At 43.1% G+C, this 24,321-nt stretch overlaps 1 protein-coding gene across 1 annotated transcript in view; it reads left to right on the top strand.

The window, feature by feature from the left end:
• Window positions 1-24,321, top strand: part of ADGRV1 (adhesion G protein-coupled receptor V1) — a 556,691-nt gene that overhangs the window by 5,708 nt on the left and 526,662 nt on the right. Inside the window, exons 5-9 of the mRNA XM_088444649.1 lie at window positions 5,890-5,994; window positions 8,243-8,356; window positions 9,414-9,979; window positions 18,052-18,322; window positions 20,136-20,465. Of these exons, the coding sequence (XP_088300775.1) occupies window positions 5,890-5,994; window positions 8,243-8,356; window positions 9,414-9,979; window positions 18,052-18,322; window positions 20,136-20,465 (1,386 nt within the window). The remainder of the gene's footprint in view (window positions 1-5,889; window positions 5,995-8,242; window positions 8,357-9,413; window positions 9,980-18,051; window positions 18,323-20,135; window positions 20,466-24,321) is intronic.

The raw sequence follows: 24,321 nt of genomic DNA, 5'->3' as shown, positions 1-24,321 counted from the left end.
AACCCTAACCTTCCCTCCCCCTAGCCTAATCCTAACCCTCCTGGGGGGGTGCCTAACCTTAAATCCCCCCCGGGAGCTCTAAACCTAACCCTCCCCCCCCCCCCCCCGGCTGTCCGCTGGCGGCGCCCGGCATCCCTTCGATCGGGATGCCGAGCGCCGGTCTCCCGGCGTAGGAAAAATGACAGACACCTGTCATTTAACCCTCGCCGGGATAATGCAGTCGGGAAGCCGGCTTCCCGATTGCATCCCGAGTTACACACATCTATGTGGCCACACCACCACTTTCAAGCCATCTGTGGAAGTAGCCATCATCATTACCAGTGCATTTGTACAATCATATCCTTGCTGCAGGAGATCAGCCTGAAAACATACACAAATCTCTGCATAGCCTGTTTTTGCGCCTACAGCCCACAACACTTGTCATCCAGTTACACCCATTTAGCTGCAAGTGAAAATGTGACTGAGTTGTGTAGGACTCTGAATCCCCCATAACTCACTGTTTTGTATACTCGGCTCCGACGCGTGCATAGTGCGAGCAAGCACAAGATCCAACTTTTGAGAACTGACTACTTTTCAGTATTCTTGTTTCTTTTACACCTATTGCTTCACCATTGATCAGATTCCACGTTATCTTCAGGTGCACCGAGAGGGTGGGGAGAGCAGGTATTGTTTCCCAGGCCCGGACTTGTTGGTGGGACCCAGCGGGGGCCCAGGTCAGCTGCTGAGGGGGACATTTGTCCCCCTCAGTAGCTCTGCAGCAGGCGGCACCATGACGTATACTGAGCTGTTGCCTGCTGAGGGGGATTAATATTATCCCCTCAGCAGAACAGTACGGCCCCTCCCCCAAGGACCTAATTGGTCGTGAGATGGGGATCATTAGAAATATCCTATATATAAGTGCAGATAACTATACAAGTACTAATATATTCAAGATTTAAAATGGAGTCAAGTTCAAATAATCATTGTGCTGCTGTATACTTATTTAATGTACTAAATAGTGATCTAGGTGATTTCTACCTCAATATAAATACAATATTATCATCAACAGATCACTAACACATATTAAACATACTACAGTAATACCAAAATAAAAAAGAGTTAGGAAAATAACTAACTCTTACTAGGCGCTTCTATATATACACATAAAATCAAGCCTTCTTTTACAATAATATAATAAACATAACTCTGAGTTTACTCACAAGGACAATAAAACAAAAGAGACGGGATAAAATCCCACCACTGGGACGAGCTATTGTTGGGTACTGCGAATGCGTATGCATCGTAGTGGATGAGTTAGCATTGCGATCGCTCTGTGTTCACCTTCACCGATGCAAAGCCATCGCAGAGTGAGTGACGTCAGGTCAGCGTTTGGGGGTGGTGACATGGGAGTGGTCGGAAAAACGCAAGCGTGCTTGTCCGATGGAACGCCGTTACTTGCGCGTGCATAAATCAGCCACTGCAACAGCATATGCAGCTTGAGTGCTCACTGCGTGCAACTAGGTTAGGGTATTATAGATGTGCGAAAGCGGTAGTGGGAGTCTCTATGCTGGCTTTAGGTGTCTATATAATAGGTGTGTGTTTGCAGTCATTGCCATATTTTTGCAGACCTTCATGCGTAATCGCAGCTGCGATCGCAATAGCGATCCGTAGTGAATCAGGCCCTATATTTGGTCTGTGGTAGCACCCCCTGTCCAATAATTGTTATTAAAATACAATATGATTCTGATATCAGAGGATTATATTATATTATTGACCTACTTTAAAATTTAAACAAATTTCCCTAGTGCAACAGGTATTCTTTTCTTTCTTCTGCAATTTGGACATGTAATCCATATTGTAAATATATGTATGATTAACTCACAGTTACACCGTGCACAGGGTGTGATTCAGAGATGTACGCTAATGCGATCACAGCTGCGATTTCGTACGGAACACAGCTGCGAAAATATGCTAATGTTAGAAAAGATCACCCGAGCAAAAAGACGCCCACTGCCGTCTTCTTACCTACGTGCGACGACGCATACCTGCGTAAATATCGGTAACATCGAAGCACATAGGCGGCCATTTTACCCTTTCAGCTGGTCTGACCTGCCGCAGCCTTGGGTGCTCTTCTGACACTCAGAGCTGCGTATACAATCGCAGTGGCTAATTTATTTGCGCCCATGTAACGGAGTTTGAACGGCCAAGCACGCCTGCGTTTCTCTGACCCCCCCATCAACAACCCCAAACGCTCACTGCCTGTCAATCACTCTCGATGGGTCTCCATGGCCTGCGTGATCGCAGTGTGATCGCTGAATCAAGACCACAGTTACAGATGTGCCCACGTTCATTGTGGCCGATCGCGACTGATCGCGGCACAAATGTGTCCGCGAGTCGTGCCACGGTACGCTATGGCACGTCCCCAATCACGGGAGTGCGTCTCCATTAAGTCCTATGGGGACGCAAATGAGCATCTCCGATCGCGGGAGTCCATCTCGCACCACGGACACGGATGTACTGTAGCTGGGCAGATCTGTCACAAAGTAAGAAAGCTATGAGGGTAAGTACATTAGACAATACACTATTACCAGAGGGAGCTAGAGCTAAATGACAGGATAACTTTCAGAACATTGCAAAATGTACATTTTGATCTCACAATAAACCAGAACAAGAATATGATTGTTTCACAAAGTACCAATGAAGAACAAAGTCAAATAGAATGAAATATCATAGCCCAGAGGCAATATGAATTGCAGATGCATATAATTATTAAGCTAACAATTGGACTAGACAAAAAGAAAATCTCATGTAAGACACTACTTTGAAATTAGAAGTCTCCTCTATTAACTGCACTTCTGAGATTCTCTTGTATATATTGAAGTTTTCTACTGTACCTGCTGTCAATACAAATCTCATATGAAACTATATATTATGAATTTATTGTTTTTGTAGTTTATCTACATGAGACAATTTATAGGATTATATGCATACCCTCCAACTCTACTGTTTTAGCCGGTACAGTACAATTTTTTTAATGGTCTGTACCAGTAAACATGGGCTGTACCGATTGTACCGGGTGGATACAATCTCCTGATTTCTTAAGCAGCGCTGCTGAACACAGGACTCCCGCAGCGCTGCTGAGTGACAGTCGGCTATTCTCCGTCCTCTGTGGTTCTCCACAGTCTGGCTCCGGTAAACAGAACTTGCAGTATAACACTTATACTGCAAGTTTGTAACCCGCCAGCGCCAGCTGCCTCAAGACCCCCGTAGACACGCCCCTTTATCTGTCACCACGCCCCCTTTAATCTGTGGTCACGCCCCTGTACTTGCTGAAAAATGTTGGAGGGTATGGTATATGTAATGTACAAAAATAAGAAAGTGTAGCTTAAGTGGAAATATATCATGTCCCCAATAACATGGATCTGAAGGCAGGGCTGTACAGGGGGCAGGGCCGCCGGGACCATTAATAAGATTAGTGCCCAGAGCATCCTAAATACGCTCTGGGCGGCTCTACAAACTGCAAACTGAGTGCCCAGAGCGCCCAAAGACGCTCTATTAGGCTGTAAAGACTGCAGCACTCTGTTCCTGACACCCTGTAAGCCCGATGCAGGTGCCATAGGGCAGCAATGGTGTGGCCTCCTGGCCCTGCACCCTGGGCTCACACACCCCTAGTTACAGCCCCGGATGGCGTTGTAAAGCAATGGCGGGGAGCAGGCCACAATGATGCAAATAGCGCCATCCTGCTCACTCGGGAAGTGGGCAGCACGGACGCCCTCCCGGAAACTTGCCTACCTTTCTAGGTGTCCTGGAAACCCACTTGAGAGTATGCAGAGGACGCATTGACAGATTTTGGGGCTATGCTGAGTTTGCAGTAAATGCAAATAAGCATGTTTTCAGGAGTTATCTTTTGAACCAGGGATAGGTAATGTTGGTGACAGATATCAAACCAAGTGTACATATAGAGGTGCTCACTTAGCTGCGTACAACAACTCTGCATATGGGCAAATAATTTCATTTAGTTCAGTGTACGCAATGTGTGAGCAATTTCAGCCAACTTGCTTTCAACTCCTTATTGGCCTCTTTAATTGTAGCTGCCTGATGTTTATTGGGTGGAGTAGATGCATTATTCCTGGCATTTCTTAGGTACATTTTACTTATAACAACAAACTTCACACTCCTCAGTTGCAGTAAATTACTTAAACAATCCACTACAACACAGATGGGAAATTTCAGTAGCTCTATGTAACTCACATCATCATTGTTCCCGACCCTCTTGCAGGATCCTCGCTTGTTGCCTCCTGCTCACACCACATGCAGCTGTCCCAGCTTCTGTCTAACAAACACTTTGTTTTCTGTCTCATGAGATTGATGAGAAGCTATGTCCCCTTAGATTGTCATGCACAGGACCCTCCTTCCTCCTGTCTTCTCATCTGCTCCCACCTTGTCCACCCATGACCGGATTATGAGCAGGGCAAGGGCAACATATTAAGGTGCACCAATAACTCTCCCACTGCTGCCCACTTCTTCACTCTCGTGCAGCAGCACAGCCTGCAAAGTATTAAGGGGGCTATTTACTAAGTCATGGAGAGAGATAAAGTGAACAGAGTTAAAGTACCAACCAATCAACTCCTAAATTCCATGTCACAGGCTGTGTTTGAAAAATGACAGGAGCTGATTGGTTGGTACTTTATCTCCATCCACTTTATCTCTCTCCAAGGCTTAGTAAATAGACCTCTAAGAGAGCTATGCCAGCGCTGCTTTCACTCTGCTTCTGCAGCTCTGCGCCAGTCCCCTTGTTAAAGGCTAAAAACTGATGGATCCCCTTTACTGTATGTAAGTGGAAGTTGGGGGAAATACTAACTCACACGGGCCTATTCATCATCGATAAATGGCCCGGTAACCATGCGGGTTTCCACTAGTTTCCTCATTTTTTACTTACCGGGCCATTCATCATCAGGGGTCCGATAGGACGGCCTGATATTCAGCAAACTCCGAAAACTGAAAGTTTTTGGAGTTTGCTGCTGAGAACAAGCGCCATCTTCAGACGGCGCTAGCTCTCGTAGCCCGGGATGTAAAGAGGTATCTGAGCGGATCCCTCCGCCGCCTTCTCATGGACTCCCTGGCGGTTGTGCGCATGCGTGACCAAACTTGGAATTAAAAAAGCTGCAGCCGCTACATTGTAGCACTTCATTTACAGATTCAGAGACTCGGTTGCACACAGATATACAAGTGTTGCATTTCAAATTAATCAGCACACTCTGCAGGTGCGTCCTAGTCACATCGCATTACGCCTTAGACACATTTTCAGCAAAAAAGATACCCTAGGCTAGCAGAGTCTCACAGACCTGGGGGACAGAGAGGGACTTTTTAGCACGACTTCAGCAAAGATGTGTAAGGACACTTCTGTAGTGCGGAGTTCAATTACCCAACTGTAAATTAACTGCGGCTAATTGATCCCCTGTCCCTGATTGCCGCAGTGATTTTTTTTCTCACCTGCCTGGAGGTGAAACAAATCACCGATAAATGCCATTTTTTGCGGTAGCGAAAGCACATTAATCCAGGAACTAATCCCGGATCCTATGTGTTTTCGCCCAATAACGGGAGATTTCACGTGCAGTAAAATCAGGGGGTGATTGAACTGCGATAAAGTCTTGTATTTACCACACAAAAACTTATTGTGTACAATTGAATTCCCCCCATAGTGTTTATTTCTCCATTCAATCACTTGGAGATACAATGTAGTGTTTTCCACTACTAAGGTAAGTAATTGGTTGCATTTGGGTGTGACATGAATGGATTTCACTCAGGGATTCATTTGCCTGTGGGAGATCTCTTTAGTTTCATTGTTCTCTGCCTCCTTGTGTGATGATTCAGCAATTCTAATTGTGTCTGTGCTCTTTTGCGCTTTAGTTGCCATTTGTCACAGTGAATGAGCCGAGGGGTAGAAACCAGTCCCTGCCTCTTATACTTCTGAGGGAGAAGGGCACCTACGGATCCGTGACTGTGACTTTTGAGGTAACTTCAGTTCTGTCAGTATAAAAATTTGTTTTGTTGACTGGGCACATTCTCACTGCTGGGGAAACTGCTGGTTTTAGACCAGCTATGGAAGGCAAGTCCCATCCCCTACCTACTGTATATACCAATCCTTAAATCCAAAATGATCAAAAGCTTTATGATGGGTACAGACAGGTATGCTTTTTGCACTTCCCCTTCCTCTCTCAATTGATGAAATGATCCATTGGTACATATTTGTTTTGGAAGGGATTGGAAAACTTTAATAATGTTTTTGTTTTTTGGGCACTTGGCTAATGCTCGGTGCTTTCTAATTTTTTTGACCTTTGATCAATTACAGTAATTTCTTGGGAGATTAGAACTTTTATATAACTTTTATAGAAGTAAAATGTATGTCCTCACAAGATTAGATTTATTCATTCCCCAATATCTATATAAACAATGAATATATTAAACCCATGGGGAGATGTACCCAAGAATAAGAAATAACATCAAAAGAAAAGTAAAAAGGAACCAAGTATCCTTGAAATGGACACTCGGGGTCAAACAATCAATGGCTCATACAGTGAAACTGCGAATGGCTCATTAAATCAGTAATGGTTCTTTTGATTGCTTGACAAGGCTAACTGTGGTAATACAGTACTAGAGCTAATACATGCCAACAAGCGCTGACCCAGAGGGGTGCGTGCATTTATCAGTCCAAGACCAATCCGGGGTTTCCCTCTGACATGATCTCTGGAAACTTGTAATTCAAGGATTCTGTTATTTCTTTCATTATGACATACAGTACTTGCTGACATTCTAATTTTCCTCTTCTGGAGAAGCCCGTGAGGAGATGTATCTGACCATTTAGGGGGCGGGGCAGGGCTCTTGAAATCATTAGGCTCCGCCCCCATTGTGGCAAAATGCTGCAATTCACAATTCCTGGTATTATTTCCCCATCCTGCCCACTTCACTAGGAAGTGGGTGGGATGTAGGCTCTAAGAAGGATTAAGGCCCCCCCAAGGGGTGAAACCACGGCATCCATAGTTTATGGGTGGCAGGTTGTGCCAAAAAAGTGACAACCCCTCTACAGTATCAGGACATTTAAATGTAGCATTAGAAAAAAACAAAAGCTATTGAAGATTAAGCCTAAGTTTTTGATTCAGCAAGTCAAATGAAAGACAATGCAGGAAACCTTTCATACAGTAAAATGTCCAATAGAAGCCAGGCCTCCGAGACATCTTGTGGGCCCTGGCACTAGAGAGCAGCCATCGCCAAGCATAAGGGTGTGGCTACACCCCACTCTAAATACGTGGCCCTGTGAAGATTGTGTGCATCACCTCATACTTGCCAACTCTCCCTGATTGTCAGGGAGACTCCCTGAAATAGTAGCAATCTCCCTGACTCCCTGAAAAGTCTATCAATCTCCCTGATTCCATCTTACTTCCATTATGAAGCTTTTATATATTAAAAAGCAGAGATATATACATTAAAATGGGTTCAAAGTATCATATCCCTGCATTGGTTATAAGGCACAATGATCCCTATGGCTACATGCATTTTCTTAAAGCTATCAGTGTGTTTTCATCAACAAGTAGATCTTACTAACTGCTAACATTTGGATTTAACTCAATTTTATGACACGCCTCTCAGATGTAACAGTACACGTCCACTTTACTGCACACTTATAGGTGTTGCTCTCACAATCTACCTGAAAAGCTTTTTCAAAAGTAGGCAAGTATGCCTTAAATGTACTCATAAACATACATTTTTATTTTCCTTTGTTTAATATAACTATTGGGAGATGAATGTTTAAAAATATAGTTGTGATAGGATTTGTGTCTATGGCGGTGCTAATAAATTTGTGAAGATCACCATTTAGTAGAGTTCCATTGTTTGCTTTACTGTAACTTGGCAATGACAATGTGACAGACACAAGATGGCAGATATAACTAAATAAGGTTGCTCATAGTCTGCACACAGGTATAACTCAATACTTTGTCATATTCATTCCATTATGCACTACTAAGCGCAATCACACAAAAAGCATTTTTAACTTAGTTTCCCTTAAACAGGAAAATGCTAAATTAAAAGTATAAAGGCAAATATAATACAAAATTATAATAAAAATACGACATAGTAAAATTGTAGAATAAAGCAACGCTAATAACATGTGGCAAAGGGACTTCAAAGGAGGTGTCCAAATTGATTTCTATGTTTATAACATTACCTTGGCATAGTTTTGTAATATTGTGATACAATTTTGCAGATAGATGGCGGTCCAAATCCAGCTGAAGAAGATCTAATTCCAGCTAAAGGAAATATCACATTTCCAACTGGCAGGTCCATGCTGGTTTACAACTTGACAGTATTAGATGATCAGGTAAGAGAAAAAACTCATCTCTTGATGAATGGACTGGAATCCATGTCGATAAAGACAACTTTGAAATGCAGATTGTCCTGGGAAGATGATGGTATAAAGAAGAGTAATGTCACCCTTTTGTCTTACATGTACCCATGTTTATTTAACCACAATTCAGAATAATTCACCCTATCAATTTGCTAGGAACTGGTGACAACACTAAGGCATGTGAGAGCTTACATGATAAAATGTTGCAATGTGCAGTCAGGTACGAAATGTCATTTTCCTATCATAGATTAAAACAAAAGCAAACATCTCATTTCTGTGGGTTCCACCCATTTCTGCACATAGCTTTATGTTGATGAATACCTTTTGTATAGGTAACAGGTACTCTCAAATAGAATACATACCTTAATATAGTATTTGAATAGGTCATTTAGAACCCTAGAATCTTATACTAGTGGTCTCACTAATAAATACTTTAATCCTATTTAAATATGACGCCATAAGGGGTTTGAAGTTCGTTACATACTACATAAACAGAAGTAGTGCAAATAAAACAAGTGTAAAAGACTTGCAGTACAAAACATTGCAGAATATGGGATACAAGCTATATAACCACTGCTGCATATGCAGTCATAATATCTACTAAAGCTGAAAACCGATTCGGTGCCACTGTTGGCAATGGGGATGAGATGATGGAATAAGTGATGGAACGAAAAGCACATGCATTGTATTCTAAACTACATATCTGTGTTACTGTAATTCTTTAAAGCTTATCTATCTTATATTGGATCTGTCATCTGCACACATCACACAGAGGAGGCATCGGTTTTCTGGGCGAAACGCGTAGGTAACCCTTCAATATATTGGGAAATAGTGGTATATATCAGCCACATGTCCGTTATCCAGTAGTGGTCCTTATTGAACTCATTCTCATATATATCTGCCTCCAATATTACTGTCTCCAAAGTGTCTAGGTGACAGGTACTCTGCTGTTGATTACTTGAATCTCTAAATACATGTTATAGATACTTTTAAAGTATCAACTAATTATTGTTATCTCTTTTCTTTTAAGATACCTGAAAATGATGAAAACTTTACTTTGACACTTACAAATGTGTTTGGAGGTGCAGAGATCAATGCAACAAGAAGTACTGTTCAGATAAACATTAAGAAAAATGACAGCCCTGTGCGCTTCAGTCAGAGCTCTTACATGGTGCCGGAGACAGAGGATGTGATAGTCATTCCAGTGATCCGAGGAAGGACACTTACTGACACATTAGTCGGTTCCGATGACTCTGTGGTCTCGCTCAAATACAGAATTGTAACTGGGAACTCAACATCCAGTGCTCAGCTAATTAGTGATTTCTTAGACCTTCAGCCAAATAATACTATTGTCTTTCCTCCAAAAGTACAGGAGATTGCTCTGAAGTTTAAAATCATTGACGATGCAATCCCAGAAATAGCGGAGTCCTTTCAGATTTTATTGCTGGAAGATACACTACAAGGTGATGCTGTTTTGCAACATCCGAATATTGTCCATGTTATCATTGAACCTAATGATAAACCCTATGGAGTTTTGTCAATTAACAGTGCCATTCTTGCACAGACTATCATTATTGATGAAGATAAAGTATCAGGGTAAGGTTTGTGAATTACTATTCATTCCACACATAAACGCACACTACATGATGTAAGATCAAAGAACACTGTGATATACAGTACTGTGCAAAAGTTTTAGGCAGGTGTGGAAAAAATGCTGCAAAGTAAGAATTCTTTAAAAAATAGAAGTGTTAATAATTCATTTTTATCAATTAACAAAATGCAATGTGACTGAACAGGAGAGAAATCTAATTTTAATCAATATTTGGTGTGACCACCCTTTGCCTTCAAAACAGGATACATTTTTCTAGGTACACTTGCACACAGTTTTTGGAGGAACTCGGCAGGGAGGTTGTTCCAAACATCTTGGAGAATCAACCACAGATCTTCTGTGGATGTAGGCTTGCTCAAATCTTTCTGTCTCTTTGTAATCCGAGACAGCCTCAATGATGTTGAGATAAGGGCTTTGTAAGGGCCATACCATCACTTCCAGGACTCCTTGTTCCTTCTTTACACCGAAGATAGTTCTTAATGACATTGGCTATATGTTTGGGGTCGTTGTCCTAAATTTGGAGCCAATCAGACGCCTCTATTATGGTATTTCATGATGGATAAGTGCCTGCCTGTATTTCTCAGCATTGAGGACACCATTAATCCTGACCAAATCCCCATCTCCATTTGCTGAAATGCAGCCCCAAACTTGAAAGGAACCTCCACCATGCTTCACCATGCTTCACTGTTGCCTGCAGACATTCATTTATTATACCACTCTCCAGCCCTTCAGCGATCTAACTGCCTTCTGTTACAGCCAAATGTTTAAAATTTTGACTCATCAGTCCAGAGCACCTGCTGCCATTTTTCTGTGCCCCAGTTCCTATGTTTTCGTGCATAGTTGAGTCACTTGGCCTTGTTTCCACGTCAAAGATATGGCTTTTTGATCGCAATTCTTCCATGAAGATCACTTCTGGCCAAGTGATCTTCATGGAACAGTAGATGGGTGTACCTGGGTCCCACTGGTTTCTGCCAGTTCTGAGCTTATGGCACTGCTGGACAGCCTCCGATTTCGAAGGGAAGTAAGCATGATGTGTCTTTCATCTGATGCACTAAGTTTCCTTGGCCAACCACTGAATCTACGGTCTTCAAAGTTGGCCATTTTTTGTGCTTCTTCAAAAGAGCTTGAACAGCTCATCTTGAAACCCCAGTCTGCTTTGAAACCTTTTCCTGGGAGAGACCTTGCAGATGCAATATAACTACCTTGTGTCTTGTTGCTTTGCTCAGTCTTGCCATGGTGTATGACCTGTGACATGAAACCACCTCACCTTTGTAGCAGAGTTTGGCTGTTCCTCACCCAGTTTTAAGCCTCCTACACAGCTGTTTCAGTTAATGCCTGTGTTTCAACCTACATATGAAAATGATGATCATTATCACCTGTTTGGTATGATTGGTTAATCATATACCTGATTATAATCCTACAAAATCCCTGACTTTGTGCAAGTGTACCTAGAAGAATTGATGCTGTGTTGAAGGCAAAGGGTGGTCACACCAAATATTGTTTGGATTTAGATTTCTCTTCTGTTCATTCACTTTGCATTTTGTTAATTGATAAAAAATAAACTATAAACACTTCTATTTATTAAAACATTCTTACTTTGCAGAATTTTTTTAACATCTGCCTAAAACTCACAATATTGTATAGTAACACTATGAGTCACCCATCTGCGGGAGCTTTTTCATACTGCTGCTGCTTGGAGGTAGGCTACTCACTTCCTTATGCTAATGTGAGAATCCGCCCATATATACCATGCATCTGCATGTGGAAGCCTCTCCCGCGCACTGTTTGTATGTCCACAGCTGCAAATGTAATCATTAGTAACTGAACTTGCTCCCAGTGGTGAACAGTATATATAATGGGTGCACGGTGTGCAGTGCACATGGGTCCCTGGGCCTAAGGGGGCCCACACCCTCACTGATGTTCAATACTTATAGTAACTCTCCGAAGTCTAGCATTGGTGCTGCAGTAATAGCAGAAACCACCGGGAAAATGATGCGGCAGCCACTTTCCCGGAGATTTGCGCATCCGCAGTAGAGAGTTTCCGGGATCATAGCACAATGCAGAGTCTTCTGCTCTGCAGAGAGGAGAAGGCCTGCACAGAGTCTGACCATGGGCCCACTCCCCTCTTAAACCGCTTAAATACAGGGGGCATTGCATAATGGGCACAACTACAGAGGGAACTGCATAATGGGCACAACTACAGGGAGCATTGCATAATGGGCACTACTACTGGGGACATTGAATAAAGGGCATTGATTACTGGGGGAACAGCATAAGGGGCACTACTAGGGACATTACGGGGGCACTGCATAAAGGGCACTACTGGGGGCACTGCATAAAGGGCACTACTGGAGTACTATATAAGGGGCATTACCGGGGACATTGTATAAGGGGCACTACTGGGGCACTGCATAAGGGGCACTTCTGGAGGCATTGTATAAGGGGCACTACTGTGGGCATTGTGTATAATAATCCTGCTTGGTGTGTCTTTAGATGCAATAATCCCACTTGGTGTGTCTTTAGATGCAATAATCCTGCTAGGTGTGTCTTTAGATGCAATAATCCTGCTTGGTGTGTCTTTAGATGCAATAATCTTGCTTGGTGTGTCTTTAGATGCAATAATCCCACTTGGTATGTCTTTAGATGCAATAATACCACTTGGTATGTCTTTAGATGCAATAATACTGCTCTGTGTGTTTTTAGATGCAATAATCCCACTTGGTGTGTTTTTAGATTCAATAATCCTGCTTGGTATGTCTTTAGATGCAGTAATACCACTTGGTATGTCTTTAGATGCAATAATACTGCTTTGTGTGTTTTTAGATGCAATAATTATTATTATTATTATTATTATTATTATTATCATTTATTTATATGGCGCCACAAGTGTTCCGCAGCACCTTACAAAGTACATAGACAAAAAAGTAACCATTGACTTACAATACAATACAATACAGGACATGGATAAACATTGCTATATTAGTGACATTAACGCCCGCATAAGCAGCCAAGTGTTGGTTGCCCTAGTGGCTAGTAAGAGATAAATTAAATTACAGTAGGGAGAAGCACAAGAGGGTAGAGGGCCCTGCTCGAAAGAGCTTACATTCTTTAAGGGAGGGGAAGACAAACAGGAGTGACACAGAATGGGGTGGGCCGGGAGAAAGGAAGATGTAGCAGCAAGTTAGGATGAGAGCTGGAAGGCTTTAATGAAGTAGTGGGTCTTAAGAGCTCGTTTGAAAGATGGTAGAGAGGTGCAGAGTCTGATAGGGAGAGGGAGGGAGTTCCAAAGGTGAGGAGCAGCACGGGCAAAGTCTTGGAGGCGGGAGTGGGAGGAAGTAATCAATTGGCATGAAAGGCGGCGTGTATTAAGTGAACGAAGAGGGCGGATAGAAGAGTGAAGGGAGATGAGATCAGAGATGTAAATGGGAGAGGAATGGGTGAGGGCTTTGTAAGTGAGTGTAAGAGCCTTGAATTGGGTTCTGAAAGGGAATGGGAGCCAGTGGAGGGCTTGCAAAAGAGGGGAAGCAGATGTAGAGCGTTTGGAGAGGAAGATGAGCCGAGCAGCAGCATTGAGCACAGACTGGAGAGGAGAGAGATGGGATTTGGGGAGGCCAGGTAGGAGAAGGTTACAGTAGTCCAGTCTGGACATGACCAGTGAATGTACAAGGGTTTTGGTAGCATCCTGGGTGAGAAAGGGTCTGATCTTGGAAATATTCTTGAGATGGAAACGACAGGACTGTGAGAGGTTCTGAATGTGTGGTTTAAAGGAGAGGGAAGAGTCCAGGATGACTCCAAGACAATGCACTTTGGGGCTAGATGAGATAGTAATGCCATCTATTAATAAATAAATAGTGGGACATGATGATATGTGGGAGGGTGGGAAGACTATCAGCTCAGTCTTAGACATATTAAGTTTGAGAAATCGCTGGGACATCCAGGAAGAGCTAGCAGAGAGACAGTTGGAGATACGAGTCAGTATAGAGGGGGAAAGATCAGGTGAGGAAAGATAGATCTGAGTATCATCAGCATAGAGATGATAATGGAGGTCAAAAGAGCTAATGAGTTTACCTAGAGAAGACGTATAGAGAGAGAATAGGAGAGGTCCAAGAACAGAACCTTGGGGAACACCTACTGTAAGAGGCTGTGGGGGGGAGGAGTCGCCATGAGAGGAAACAGAGAAGGAACGGTCAGAGAGGTAGGAGGACAGCCAGAAGAGAGCAGTGTCATGTAGACCAAGGGAGTGAAGTATATGCAGCAGTAGAGGGTGGTCCACAGTGTCAAAAGCAGCAGAGAGATCAAGGAGAATGAGCAGTGAGTAGTGGCCCTTGGATTTGGCAGCAAGGAGGTCGTTGCTGACTTTTGTGAGGGCAGTTTCAGTGGAGTGGAGAGAACGGAAGCCAGACTGAAAAGGGTCAAGGAGGGAGTGGGAGGAAAGAAATGTGGTGAGGCGATTGTAAACAATACGTTCAAGGAGTTTGGAGGCAAAAGGGAGGAGAGAGATTGGACAGTAGTTAGAGAGAATGTTAGGATCAAGGTTAGGTTTTTTAAGAATGGGGGAAACACGGGCATGCTTGAATGCAGAAGGAACAGTGCCAGATGAGAGGGAGAGATTAAGGAGGTGGGCAAGATGGGAGCAGGCAGAAGGAGAGAGGTAGTGGAGGAGGTGGGAGGGGATAGGGTCGAGGGGAGAGGTGGAAGGGGGGGGGGACTGGATAAGGGCCTTAACTTCCTCTCCAGTCACAGGGGAGAAGGATGTCAGAGTCTGTAAAATGGATGGGGAGGGGTGATCCGGGAAAGGAGGAGGTGGAGAGCTGGGGGACTGGTTGGATATGATGTCCTGACGTATGGAATCAATTTTAGATGTGAAATAGGTAGCAAAGTCAGTGGCAGAGAGCAAGGAGGGGAGACGAGGAGGGGGTGGACAAAGAAGGGAGTTGAAGGTGGAAAAGAGATGCTGGGGGTTTGAGGACAGGGAGGAGATGACAGGGCGTGATCTTCTCCACTGTCGCTCGGCGGTTCGTGAACATTTTTGCAGGTATCTGGTGCATTTGGAATGCCAGGGTTGAGGTGTGAATTTGCGAGGGTGAGTAGTGATCGCCGGAGCAACAGAGTCAAGAGCAGAAGTAAGGGAGGCATTGTATAGGGAAGCAGCTTGTTCAGCGCAGGAGAAAGAGAGGATAGGGGAGAGAAGTGAGTCAAGTAGGGAAGAAAAGAAAGCAGTGTCGACGGCTTCAATGTTACGCTTAGTGATGGTGGCTTTCGGAGGTAGTGGAGGGGAAGGAGAGAGGGATAGGTTAAAAGAGAGGAGGTGATGGTCAGAGAGGGGACGTTTTTAGATGCAATAATCCTGCTTGGTATGTCTTTAGATGCAATAATCCCACTTGGTGTGTCTTTAGATGCAATAATCCTGCTAGGTGTGTCTTTAGATGCAATAATCCTGCTAGGTGTGTCTTTAGATGCAATAATCCTACTTGGTGTGTCTTTAGATGCAATAATCCCACTTGGTATGTCTTTAGATGCAATAATACCACTTGGTATGTCTTTAGATGCAATAATCCCACTTGGTATGTCTTTAGATGCAATAATACCACTTGGTGTGTCTTTAGATGCAATAATCCTGCTCTGTGTGTTTTTAGATGCAATAATCCTGCGTGGTATGTCTTTAGATGCAATAATCCCTCTTGGTGTGTTTTTAGATGCAATAATCCCACTTGGTGTGTCTTTAGATGCAATAATCCTGCTTGGTATGTCTTTAGACGCAATAATACTGCTTTGTGTGTTTTTAGATGCAATAATCCCACTTGGTGTGTATTTAGATGCAATAATCCTGCTTGGTGTGTCTTTAGATGCAATAATCCTGTTTGGTATGTCTTTAGACGCAATAATACTGCTTTGTGTGTTTTTAGATGCAATAATCCCACTTGGTGTGTCTTTAGATGCAATAATACCACTTGTTGTGTCTTTAGATACAATAATGTCACTTGGTGTGTTTTTAGATGCTATAATCCCGCTTAGTGTGTCTTTAGACACGACCGTCGTGTGCACCATTGAAATTTGCACCAGCTCTATGCTAGATGCAGATTCTCTGTCAGAGTATATGGCCTCCAATTCCGGCATCTGAGTTTGCAACCTGTTATGCAACACACCCAGAACACTGTCATAACATGCCCAAAAAACAGTGGATTTCCATGCATCTGAATAACCACCCTTCAATCACAGCCCAGGAACGCTCAAAACATTAACATTACATTTCTGAGACCATGCATCTCAATTGCTACTGTGCCTCTGTGTGTTCAGGGCTGTCAAGAGCTGTGACAAGCCTGGGTACGGGGGCATGGCTAAATTGTGGTGATGTGGCTACACCCACTCCCAACATTTTTAAAAAGTACTATGCGCGGTTCCACTGTGTGCTGGGAAGGGGGACATATTTGCTCCCCTCAGCCAGGGAGCAGATTCAGGGGGGGTGGGGGCAATCAGTTTGATCCCCGCCTTCCTGAAAAAAGCTTGCAGTCTCCTCTTTCTCCCTGCCTGATGTATTAGTGACCCAGGCCCCTCCAGCCCCTGCGCCCCTAAGTCTTAAAGTACATGCACTGTAAGACATTAGCAAATTAGATGCATCACATTTGAAAAAACACTGACTATGTGACTTCTAGGGGATGTAGTTGACATCCCGGCAGGCGGGATGCCGGAGCTCAGAATCCCGGTGCCAGAATCCAGACAGCAGTCAGAATCCCGGTCCCCAACTGCCGGCATCGAGAATTAGGGTTAGGGGGAGGATTAGGTTTATGGTTAGGCACTAGGGGGAGGGTTGGGGTTAGGCTGCGCGGGGGAGAGGATTAGGGTTAGGCTGCTGAGGGGATGGTTAGGGTTAAATTGGAGGGTTAGGGTTAACATAATTAAATTCAAGGTGTCGGGATTCTGACTGTCGGGATACCGCTGTTGGTATTGTGACTGCTGGCTTCCCGACCACCAGGATCCCATACCCCATACCTCCCATTCTAATTGAATTAGAAAGTTCACTGAGTTTTTTTTTGAAGACATGGTGCCTGTAGTGATAAAAGTATAATTGTAGTGACCCAGGGAAACGATTGCTTTTACAATCTGAGGAGAGATTCTCCCCTAAAGTTACATTACCAGCTGCCTCCAGGCAGTTTGTCATTCTCAGTACAGGTAAGTTTAGAAATGTAGAACAGTCAAATTATCATATTATCTGTAACATTTAATATGAAATGATGATGTTGCTTACAGCACACAGTTTAGCATGACCCCTCATTTTATGGATCTTTTCTTAATAAGACATTGGCGCCCTCAAAATATTGCTGGAGAAACAGCGGAATGGTGGTTTCCCTACTCCATATCTTTTGGTCGTGCTCAGTAAATCAGCCACTTTGGGTGGAAGTTTTTGACTTGATTCACAGATTAACTCAGAATCACTCCCCCTTCCTCCTGAAATTGCACTCTTGCATTATGTCCCTCCATCGGTTCAATCACATAGCATATATGTAATTGGCCATATTCTTTCTTATAGCTACCAGAGTGGCCTTGGCCCACTATTAGAAATGATCTGATCCCCCTGTTGCCTAAAATTATTGCTAATATCCAACGGAGCTTTGAAATGGAGCCTCTGGGATTTTAATGCTCCATGTCCACCTTTTCTCCCTTGATTAAGTGGAGCCTTTGGTCCGATTACTATGCTGCCCATTTCACCCTGCCCACCACTCTTTCCACATTACCCTCTTCTTAATTTTCTTATATGGGTGTATTGTTTATGTTAGTGTATTGCATACATTTCTTTTTTACGCTCTTTTGTTCCCCCTTCCCTCTCTCTCTTTGAGTTGCTTGTCCTTCCCTTCCCTGAGGTATACTGTAAGCTGTAAACCTGTATTTGTTCATGTGTTTCAAATCTCACGGGACTTGTACTGCTATAATTTTCAATAAAGTTATTAAGTAAAAAAAAAAACATTGGAGCCCATCTACATGAACAAGCTCTAATTTCCATTTCATTTGTTAAAATCCAAATTACAAATTATAACATTGAAATGTTTTTTTTCTGGAATAGATATGAAGGGATAACAGTAGTGAGAAATGGAGGAACACACGGAAATGTGTCAGTAAACTGGGTCATTACCCGCAACAGCACTGATCGCTTCCTGGTGACTGATGACATCTCGCCAGACTCTGGAGTGCTCCAGTTATCCCAGGGACAGATGATGGCAACAGTTCCCTTCACAGTTTTAGCAGATGATGTGCCGGAAGAGGCTGAGGCGTATCTCATACGGATCTTGGCAAATACTGTGAAAGGCGGGGCAGAGGTTGGCTCTCCAGCCGAGGTCAGTCGGTGCTTGCATTGTATGTTAGAGAGCGTAGATGTGGCATAGGAATGTTTATTCATATTAAAATTAAAATACTGAATTCATTAACATTTGGAATTATTTAACACATACTTGCCTACTCTCCCGGAAAAGCAGGCAAGTCTTCCGGCCGGCCATCTACTCCATGACCCCCCACACACACACCTGCAGCAAGGAGACAGATGATGCGATTTGCGCTGAATCGCGTCATAATGGCCCCGCCCCCTGCTTCACAGTCTCGTAATATCAGTATTGTGTAGCGGGGACAGGGCCACAAGGATGGATTACTCCGCCCCCTAATGCAGGGTAATTTCCCAGGCCACGCCCCCATGCCATGCCTTCCCGCTATGCTGGTCTGGCAGCCTCAATGTTGGCAACCCTTGTTTTACAGTGTCTTATGTTGATAGCAATACTCTCTATACTGTTTTCTAAATCGGGGAGTTGTCTGTTTATACAATTTTTTTTAAGAAAACCACTTAATTCATACAGCATGAGTCACGGATTAAAGTGCTATTATAGCAACTGTTTTACAATATTGTTTATTAATGAGGACATTGCAAGGTTCTGTATGTGTCAGGTTACTAAACTGCACTACAGTAAAATCTATGGAAACCAGAAAATTATATAATAAATGATGTACTTAGCTTCGGGTATAAAAGTATGCAGCAATTGTAACCAGCAGTATGTGGGCCAGGGAAGCTCCCATCACAGCGCGATATCTCCTCTAGACCGAGGAACAGTTGTCTAGTATGAACACACTGAAGATGTCCCACCATACAAGTTCACCATACAAATGATCTTTTTGCCCCGATATGCATGTCACATATCACCGCATAGCAAAATGGAATCTGTATGTAATGCCTCCCTTAGGGGTGCCTAATCCTAACCTCCTACCAGTGGTGCCTAATCCTAAATCCCCACTGTGGGTGCCTAAACCCAACTTCCCCTTCCCGCACCCTAAACCTAACCCTCCCCAGGTGGGGTGGGGGGGGGGCCAACTCTAACCACCCCACAGTGGTGCCTAACCTTAACCCCCCTTACCCCTAGCCTAACCCTCCCCGGGGGGGTGCCTAACCCTAAGTCCCCCCGGGGGTACTTAAAGCTAACCCTCCCCTCTGCAGCTAACAGCTACAAAGCCCCGACTTACCTTCGTTCTGGATTTCGACGTAGGGCAAAGGAGAAGCATCGGAATTTAGACTCCTATCTTTAGCCCCACGTCGAGTTTCCAGCTTCGGGATTCCGACGGGTGGCATCCCGGACGGCGGTATGTTAGCCGCATCCCAGCAAAAGAGGACCAATCAGTAATCATACAGAAATTCACTACTTAATAATTATTATTATTATCTCTAATACTCCTACTCTAAACAATAATATGAATGCCACTGGGGGAACGGCAACCTTGAGTTGCTTATCTACGCTAAAATGTATGCTGCTCTAAATACACAGAAAACACTGTTAAATATTTCACTACTGTTACAATTGCATAATGTGTCCAGGCTCCAGCCACGGTGCCCAAGTCATTGTTAAAATAAAACAACTTTTACTTTTCAATTTAATTTATTATTGATGTATAACAAATTATTTGGCTAATGTCTCTGAAAAGTTGTAAAGCTAATTACAGTTTAATATAGTTCTCTTGTTTTTATACCACCTGAAATATGGTTCCACATTTGTATTTGAGTTAGTAGGATATTAGAAAGTAACTTAAGATGGAATTAAATTCTATTAAAAATTTTTTGAAGCACATGCAGTATATCTTAATTGCTCTGACCATCTGTTTTTTATGTTGCAGCTTGTGTTCTACATTCAAGACAGTGATGATGTATATGGTTTGATTCAGTTGAATGCTATCGAAGAGCAGAGAATTGAGAGTAGTCCTGAAGGGCGGAGTTTGACCTTGAGTTTTGTGAGGCAACGTGGAACCAAAGGAGATGTGAAATTGATTTATAATGCAATGTATATCCCAGCTGGTCTTGTGGATCCTATGAGAGCAAAAGATGGAGTTCTCAACGTTTCATCAAAGAACAGTGTTATTTTTGCAGAATCAAATACACTTATTACAGTAAAACTACCAATCAGAAACTATGCCTTTCTTCAGAATGGGGCTCATTTTCTTGTACAGGTACAGTGCCATTAAATTGCTTTGAAATTGATCTAGGGAATTTGTTTTACTTATAAGCAGATCTACATTGTGAATATACAGTATATATTATTCATACACTTGGATGTGAAAGTAAGTATAATCTATTAGAGTCTTAGGCTAGCTACACACCTGGGCGACCTGTCTGCCGACCTGCGGATCCGCCGACCGAGCAGCCGATTGGTAAACCAATACACACTTACCACTCTGCCACTTGATATGTCTGGCCTGACATCACAACTGGACGGGCATTTAAATTTGGCCAACCAGCTGAGATGTCAGTGTCGGCGGTCCTTGCAGCAAGTGTATGGGCGGTCAAATGGTCGCCAGTACACACAGCTAGATGCACCAATATAACTGCAAGATATATCGGCATCGGCTGTGCTGCAGGGCCGATGTGATATGTCTGTGAATGACGTCTTTCGCAGACATATGTACAGACTACAGATGCAAAATATGTCTTTTGTCGGCTGATTGAACGACACATAGTGTGTACCCAGCACTAGTGTGGGCAAAAGAGTGCTGATCTAGCCTGTATTTGATTGCAAACAGGTAATTTGTGAACTGGATCTAAAATAGCTGTCATGTAAGCAACTATTAGATTAAGTTTATACTGATATTTTAGTACTAGCAAAAGAGAGATCCATCAGACACACCATGGCCCCATTGTTTCAAATAAATATGTATCATTAAATCTCATGATGCCATGCTCAGTGATCATGTACTATTTACACCAGTTATTGATATTTGCAAAAAGAAGCTCAGATCAGTGACCCTGAAACGTTGTACAAGTCCCTGGTTGGTGAACAGTTGTGAAGCAAAGTTATTTTCTGTTGAATCCACTGTGTAGTTGGAGTTTGGAGCAGTAACTATGTTTGGACTCTTTGAGCTGTATCACAATACAAATACATGAGGTTGTTGACTGACTCAACATGAATAGTAAAGCAGTACTAATTGGATGGCTAGTTGCAGGGCTTTTATAATAGTCTATCTGCCCTCCAACCCTGGTACAGGTAAGGGCAGAACAATAAAATGATTCCAGCTAAATGCTAGGATCTCTATTCTGGTAGCCCTGGTATGTTGTGAAACGGCTGAACAAGCCTTAGTGCCACAGTATAGTAGCCAGATGCACCAAGAAAAATATTGGGCCCCATTATTTAAGTGGGTGTGACTGGTGGGGGCCTGGTCACACCCATAGTGAATATGTAGATCTTATGCCAATTGAAAGGACCTGCCCACAACAATTTTGGGGTGTGGCTATGCCTCCATGACAGGCCCTAGCCTGCGTATAGGCCCGGTCCTGTTTGCTTGTTGCCTCCCACCTCTCAGCATCCCTGAGAATAGCAGTCACTGCTGTTTAATAAACTGCCAAAATGTGCAAGGTACAAGGAGTAATACCTTTGGCACGTTTAGGGGTATACAGTATTTACTAAAGTGCAGGTTTTTAGAAATGGAGATGTTGCCCATAGCAACCAATCAGATTCTCGTTATTATCTTCCAGAGGCTGCTAGATAAATGTTAAGTAGAATCTAATTGTTTCCTTGGGGCAATATCTCCACTTCTAAAAACTTGCACTGTAGAAAATATACCCCGTAATGTCCAAAGTAATGGGGGATTAGCAGAATGCATTATATCGGTATGATCCACTGAAAATTCAAATGCCTTTGTTAATTAACACTGTGTTTCTGAGAAAGAGACTGCCAGTGGGACTGATGGTGGGTAGCTTATAGAACCATACTTCATACTTTTAGTTTAATTTTGGCTGACAACAAATGCAACATTGTGAAGCTAGAACAGAATTATCACATAAAGCAATTCCTTCAAAGTACATTTTCACTACAATTACAGGCTTATAGAAAAGAATCACAATTACAGTAGGGAAGAACATCTCTGAGATATGTGATTCTTTGTGGTAGGTGGTTGGCTCCCATCCCAGAAAGGCCTTACTTTTACTTGTCATGAAAACAAACCTGTGACCTTCAGCTTATGTTAGAAGTCCTCTTGCTTCACAAGCCTCTCTTTCTTGAGTGAATGAGCCAAAAGATCAGTACAGGAAAAAACCAAGCCAAAGTGTTAACAAGAAAAGCCCAGACTTTTGTACTACACAGCTTAGAACAACAGGTTTGGAAACCCTTCCAATATATTTGTACACTGCAGATAAAGGAGAACAGAGAATGACCCATTATTCATTCTGTAGGCGTATTACTTCTCAAATGCACCATTGAAGGCAAAAAGCCTTGAAAACCTTTCTTGGAATCACAGTAAATCGTAATTACTAAACTGTGCTAATACTGTACTTATTTTGTAACAAACTACAGCATTCTTTGGCAATTATGTCATTTATTTTTTAGTGCTAAATATTTTGACTGCAGGTCTAAAGCCTGGTACACACCATGCAATATATTGTCGGATATATATTCTTGAGCGTATTGGAACGATATACTGTACCGTGGATGATGCAATGGGTGACGCAGTGTAGGTACAAGCAGTATGTAACAATACATTGTACCATCTTATGGCGGAACGTGTAGAGTGTACGGCGCGTGCAACGTATAGTTACATCGCTCGCTGGGTCGTACCATCGGAAATCTTAAATCTGAGGACGTACCTTTAAAGTTTCACTTACGATTCTATCTACTCTCGATTTCAGAGAACATCAGATATTGTGCATACACGCTATACAATTGTTCTTTCAGATCCTCACTATTATCTGTCCTAGTGATCTGATGGGAATATAGTGTCCCTGTACACTGCACAGATTATCTGTCTTCGTAGTCGACAAAAAATGTCAGCCGCCGTCAGACCATACACAATACAAATTCTGCACAATGGGCCTGATTCAAACCCATTCGCTATATGCGTGCGCTCGCAAGCGGCCCGATGTTCTGCGTACACGCATGCGCATGCTTTGTTTTGCGCTTGCGGGAACTACTCACTGCGATCGCATACCGCTCGCTCACCCAGCAAAGGCAGCTCAGGGTAATGAGTGACAGGAGAGGCCGTTTGTGGGTGGTAACAGGGGCAGGACACTAATAACGGGGGGTTGGAGATGCGAACGCAGGCGTGCCCGGGTGTTTCAACGCCGTTTTAGAGGCGTGCATAATTAACAGGCAGCGTCATAGTACACGGCACTTGCCATTTTTTTACACTGATTTCCTCGCAATGCTTACGGTAGGGTAAAGCTACCTCAAGCACTGCGTTAACATCCGATGGTGCTTGATGTACCAATGTTTTAATACACTTCCTGGAGATGACGTGTTGCTGGTGGGCGGCTCTGCCTGTGCGATTGGGCGTACGCAGACACAAAGTGGGCGCTCGCTAAGACATGGTGGACGTGCTTATGCCTTGACGAGCGATCGCTTCCCATGGCGTCACCTTGAAAAATTTGCATACACATCTAGCGAGCGTACGCAGATAGCGACCGGGTCTGAATCAGGCCCAATATCTGCACTAATTTTATCTTATATGTTAAGATCCAATCATCTGACCAGATAATCGGTGCTCGTACGTGTGTACAAACAATAGAGTTATCAGGCCGATCATACAATTTTCGGCTGATCTTCCCAAAAGTTGGATAGTGTATACCCAGCTTTAGCCAGTAGTGCACGGTTAATATTTCACAATTAGTTCTCTAGATCTTCCCTATTAGCACTGTTGTCAGTTGTTCTCTTACTTATGAAACTATTGCTATGTTGCTTGGGTGTCATACAGTATTTATTTATATTGTAAAGTTTAGTAAGCTCCAGGTGTTATAACACAATGGAAAAAGCCATTATGTTAACGTCACTAATATTCAATGTCCTTGCGAATAGACCTATCACTGGTTATTAGTGAGACT

This window comes from Taudactylus pleione, unplaced genomic scaffold (assembly GCF_031769625.1).
Source record: "Taudactylus pleione unplaced genomic scaffold, aTauple2 ptg000370l, whole genome shotgun sequence".
Classification (NCBI taxonomy): domain Eukaryota; kingdom Metazoa; phylum Chordata; class Amphibia; order Anura; family Myobatrachidae; genus Taudactylus; species Taudactylus pleione.
Note: the sequence above shows the minus strand (reverse complement) of the source record. Positions and strands in the feature narration are given on the sequence as shown.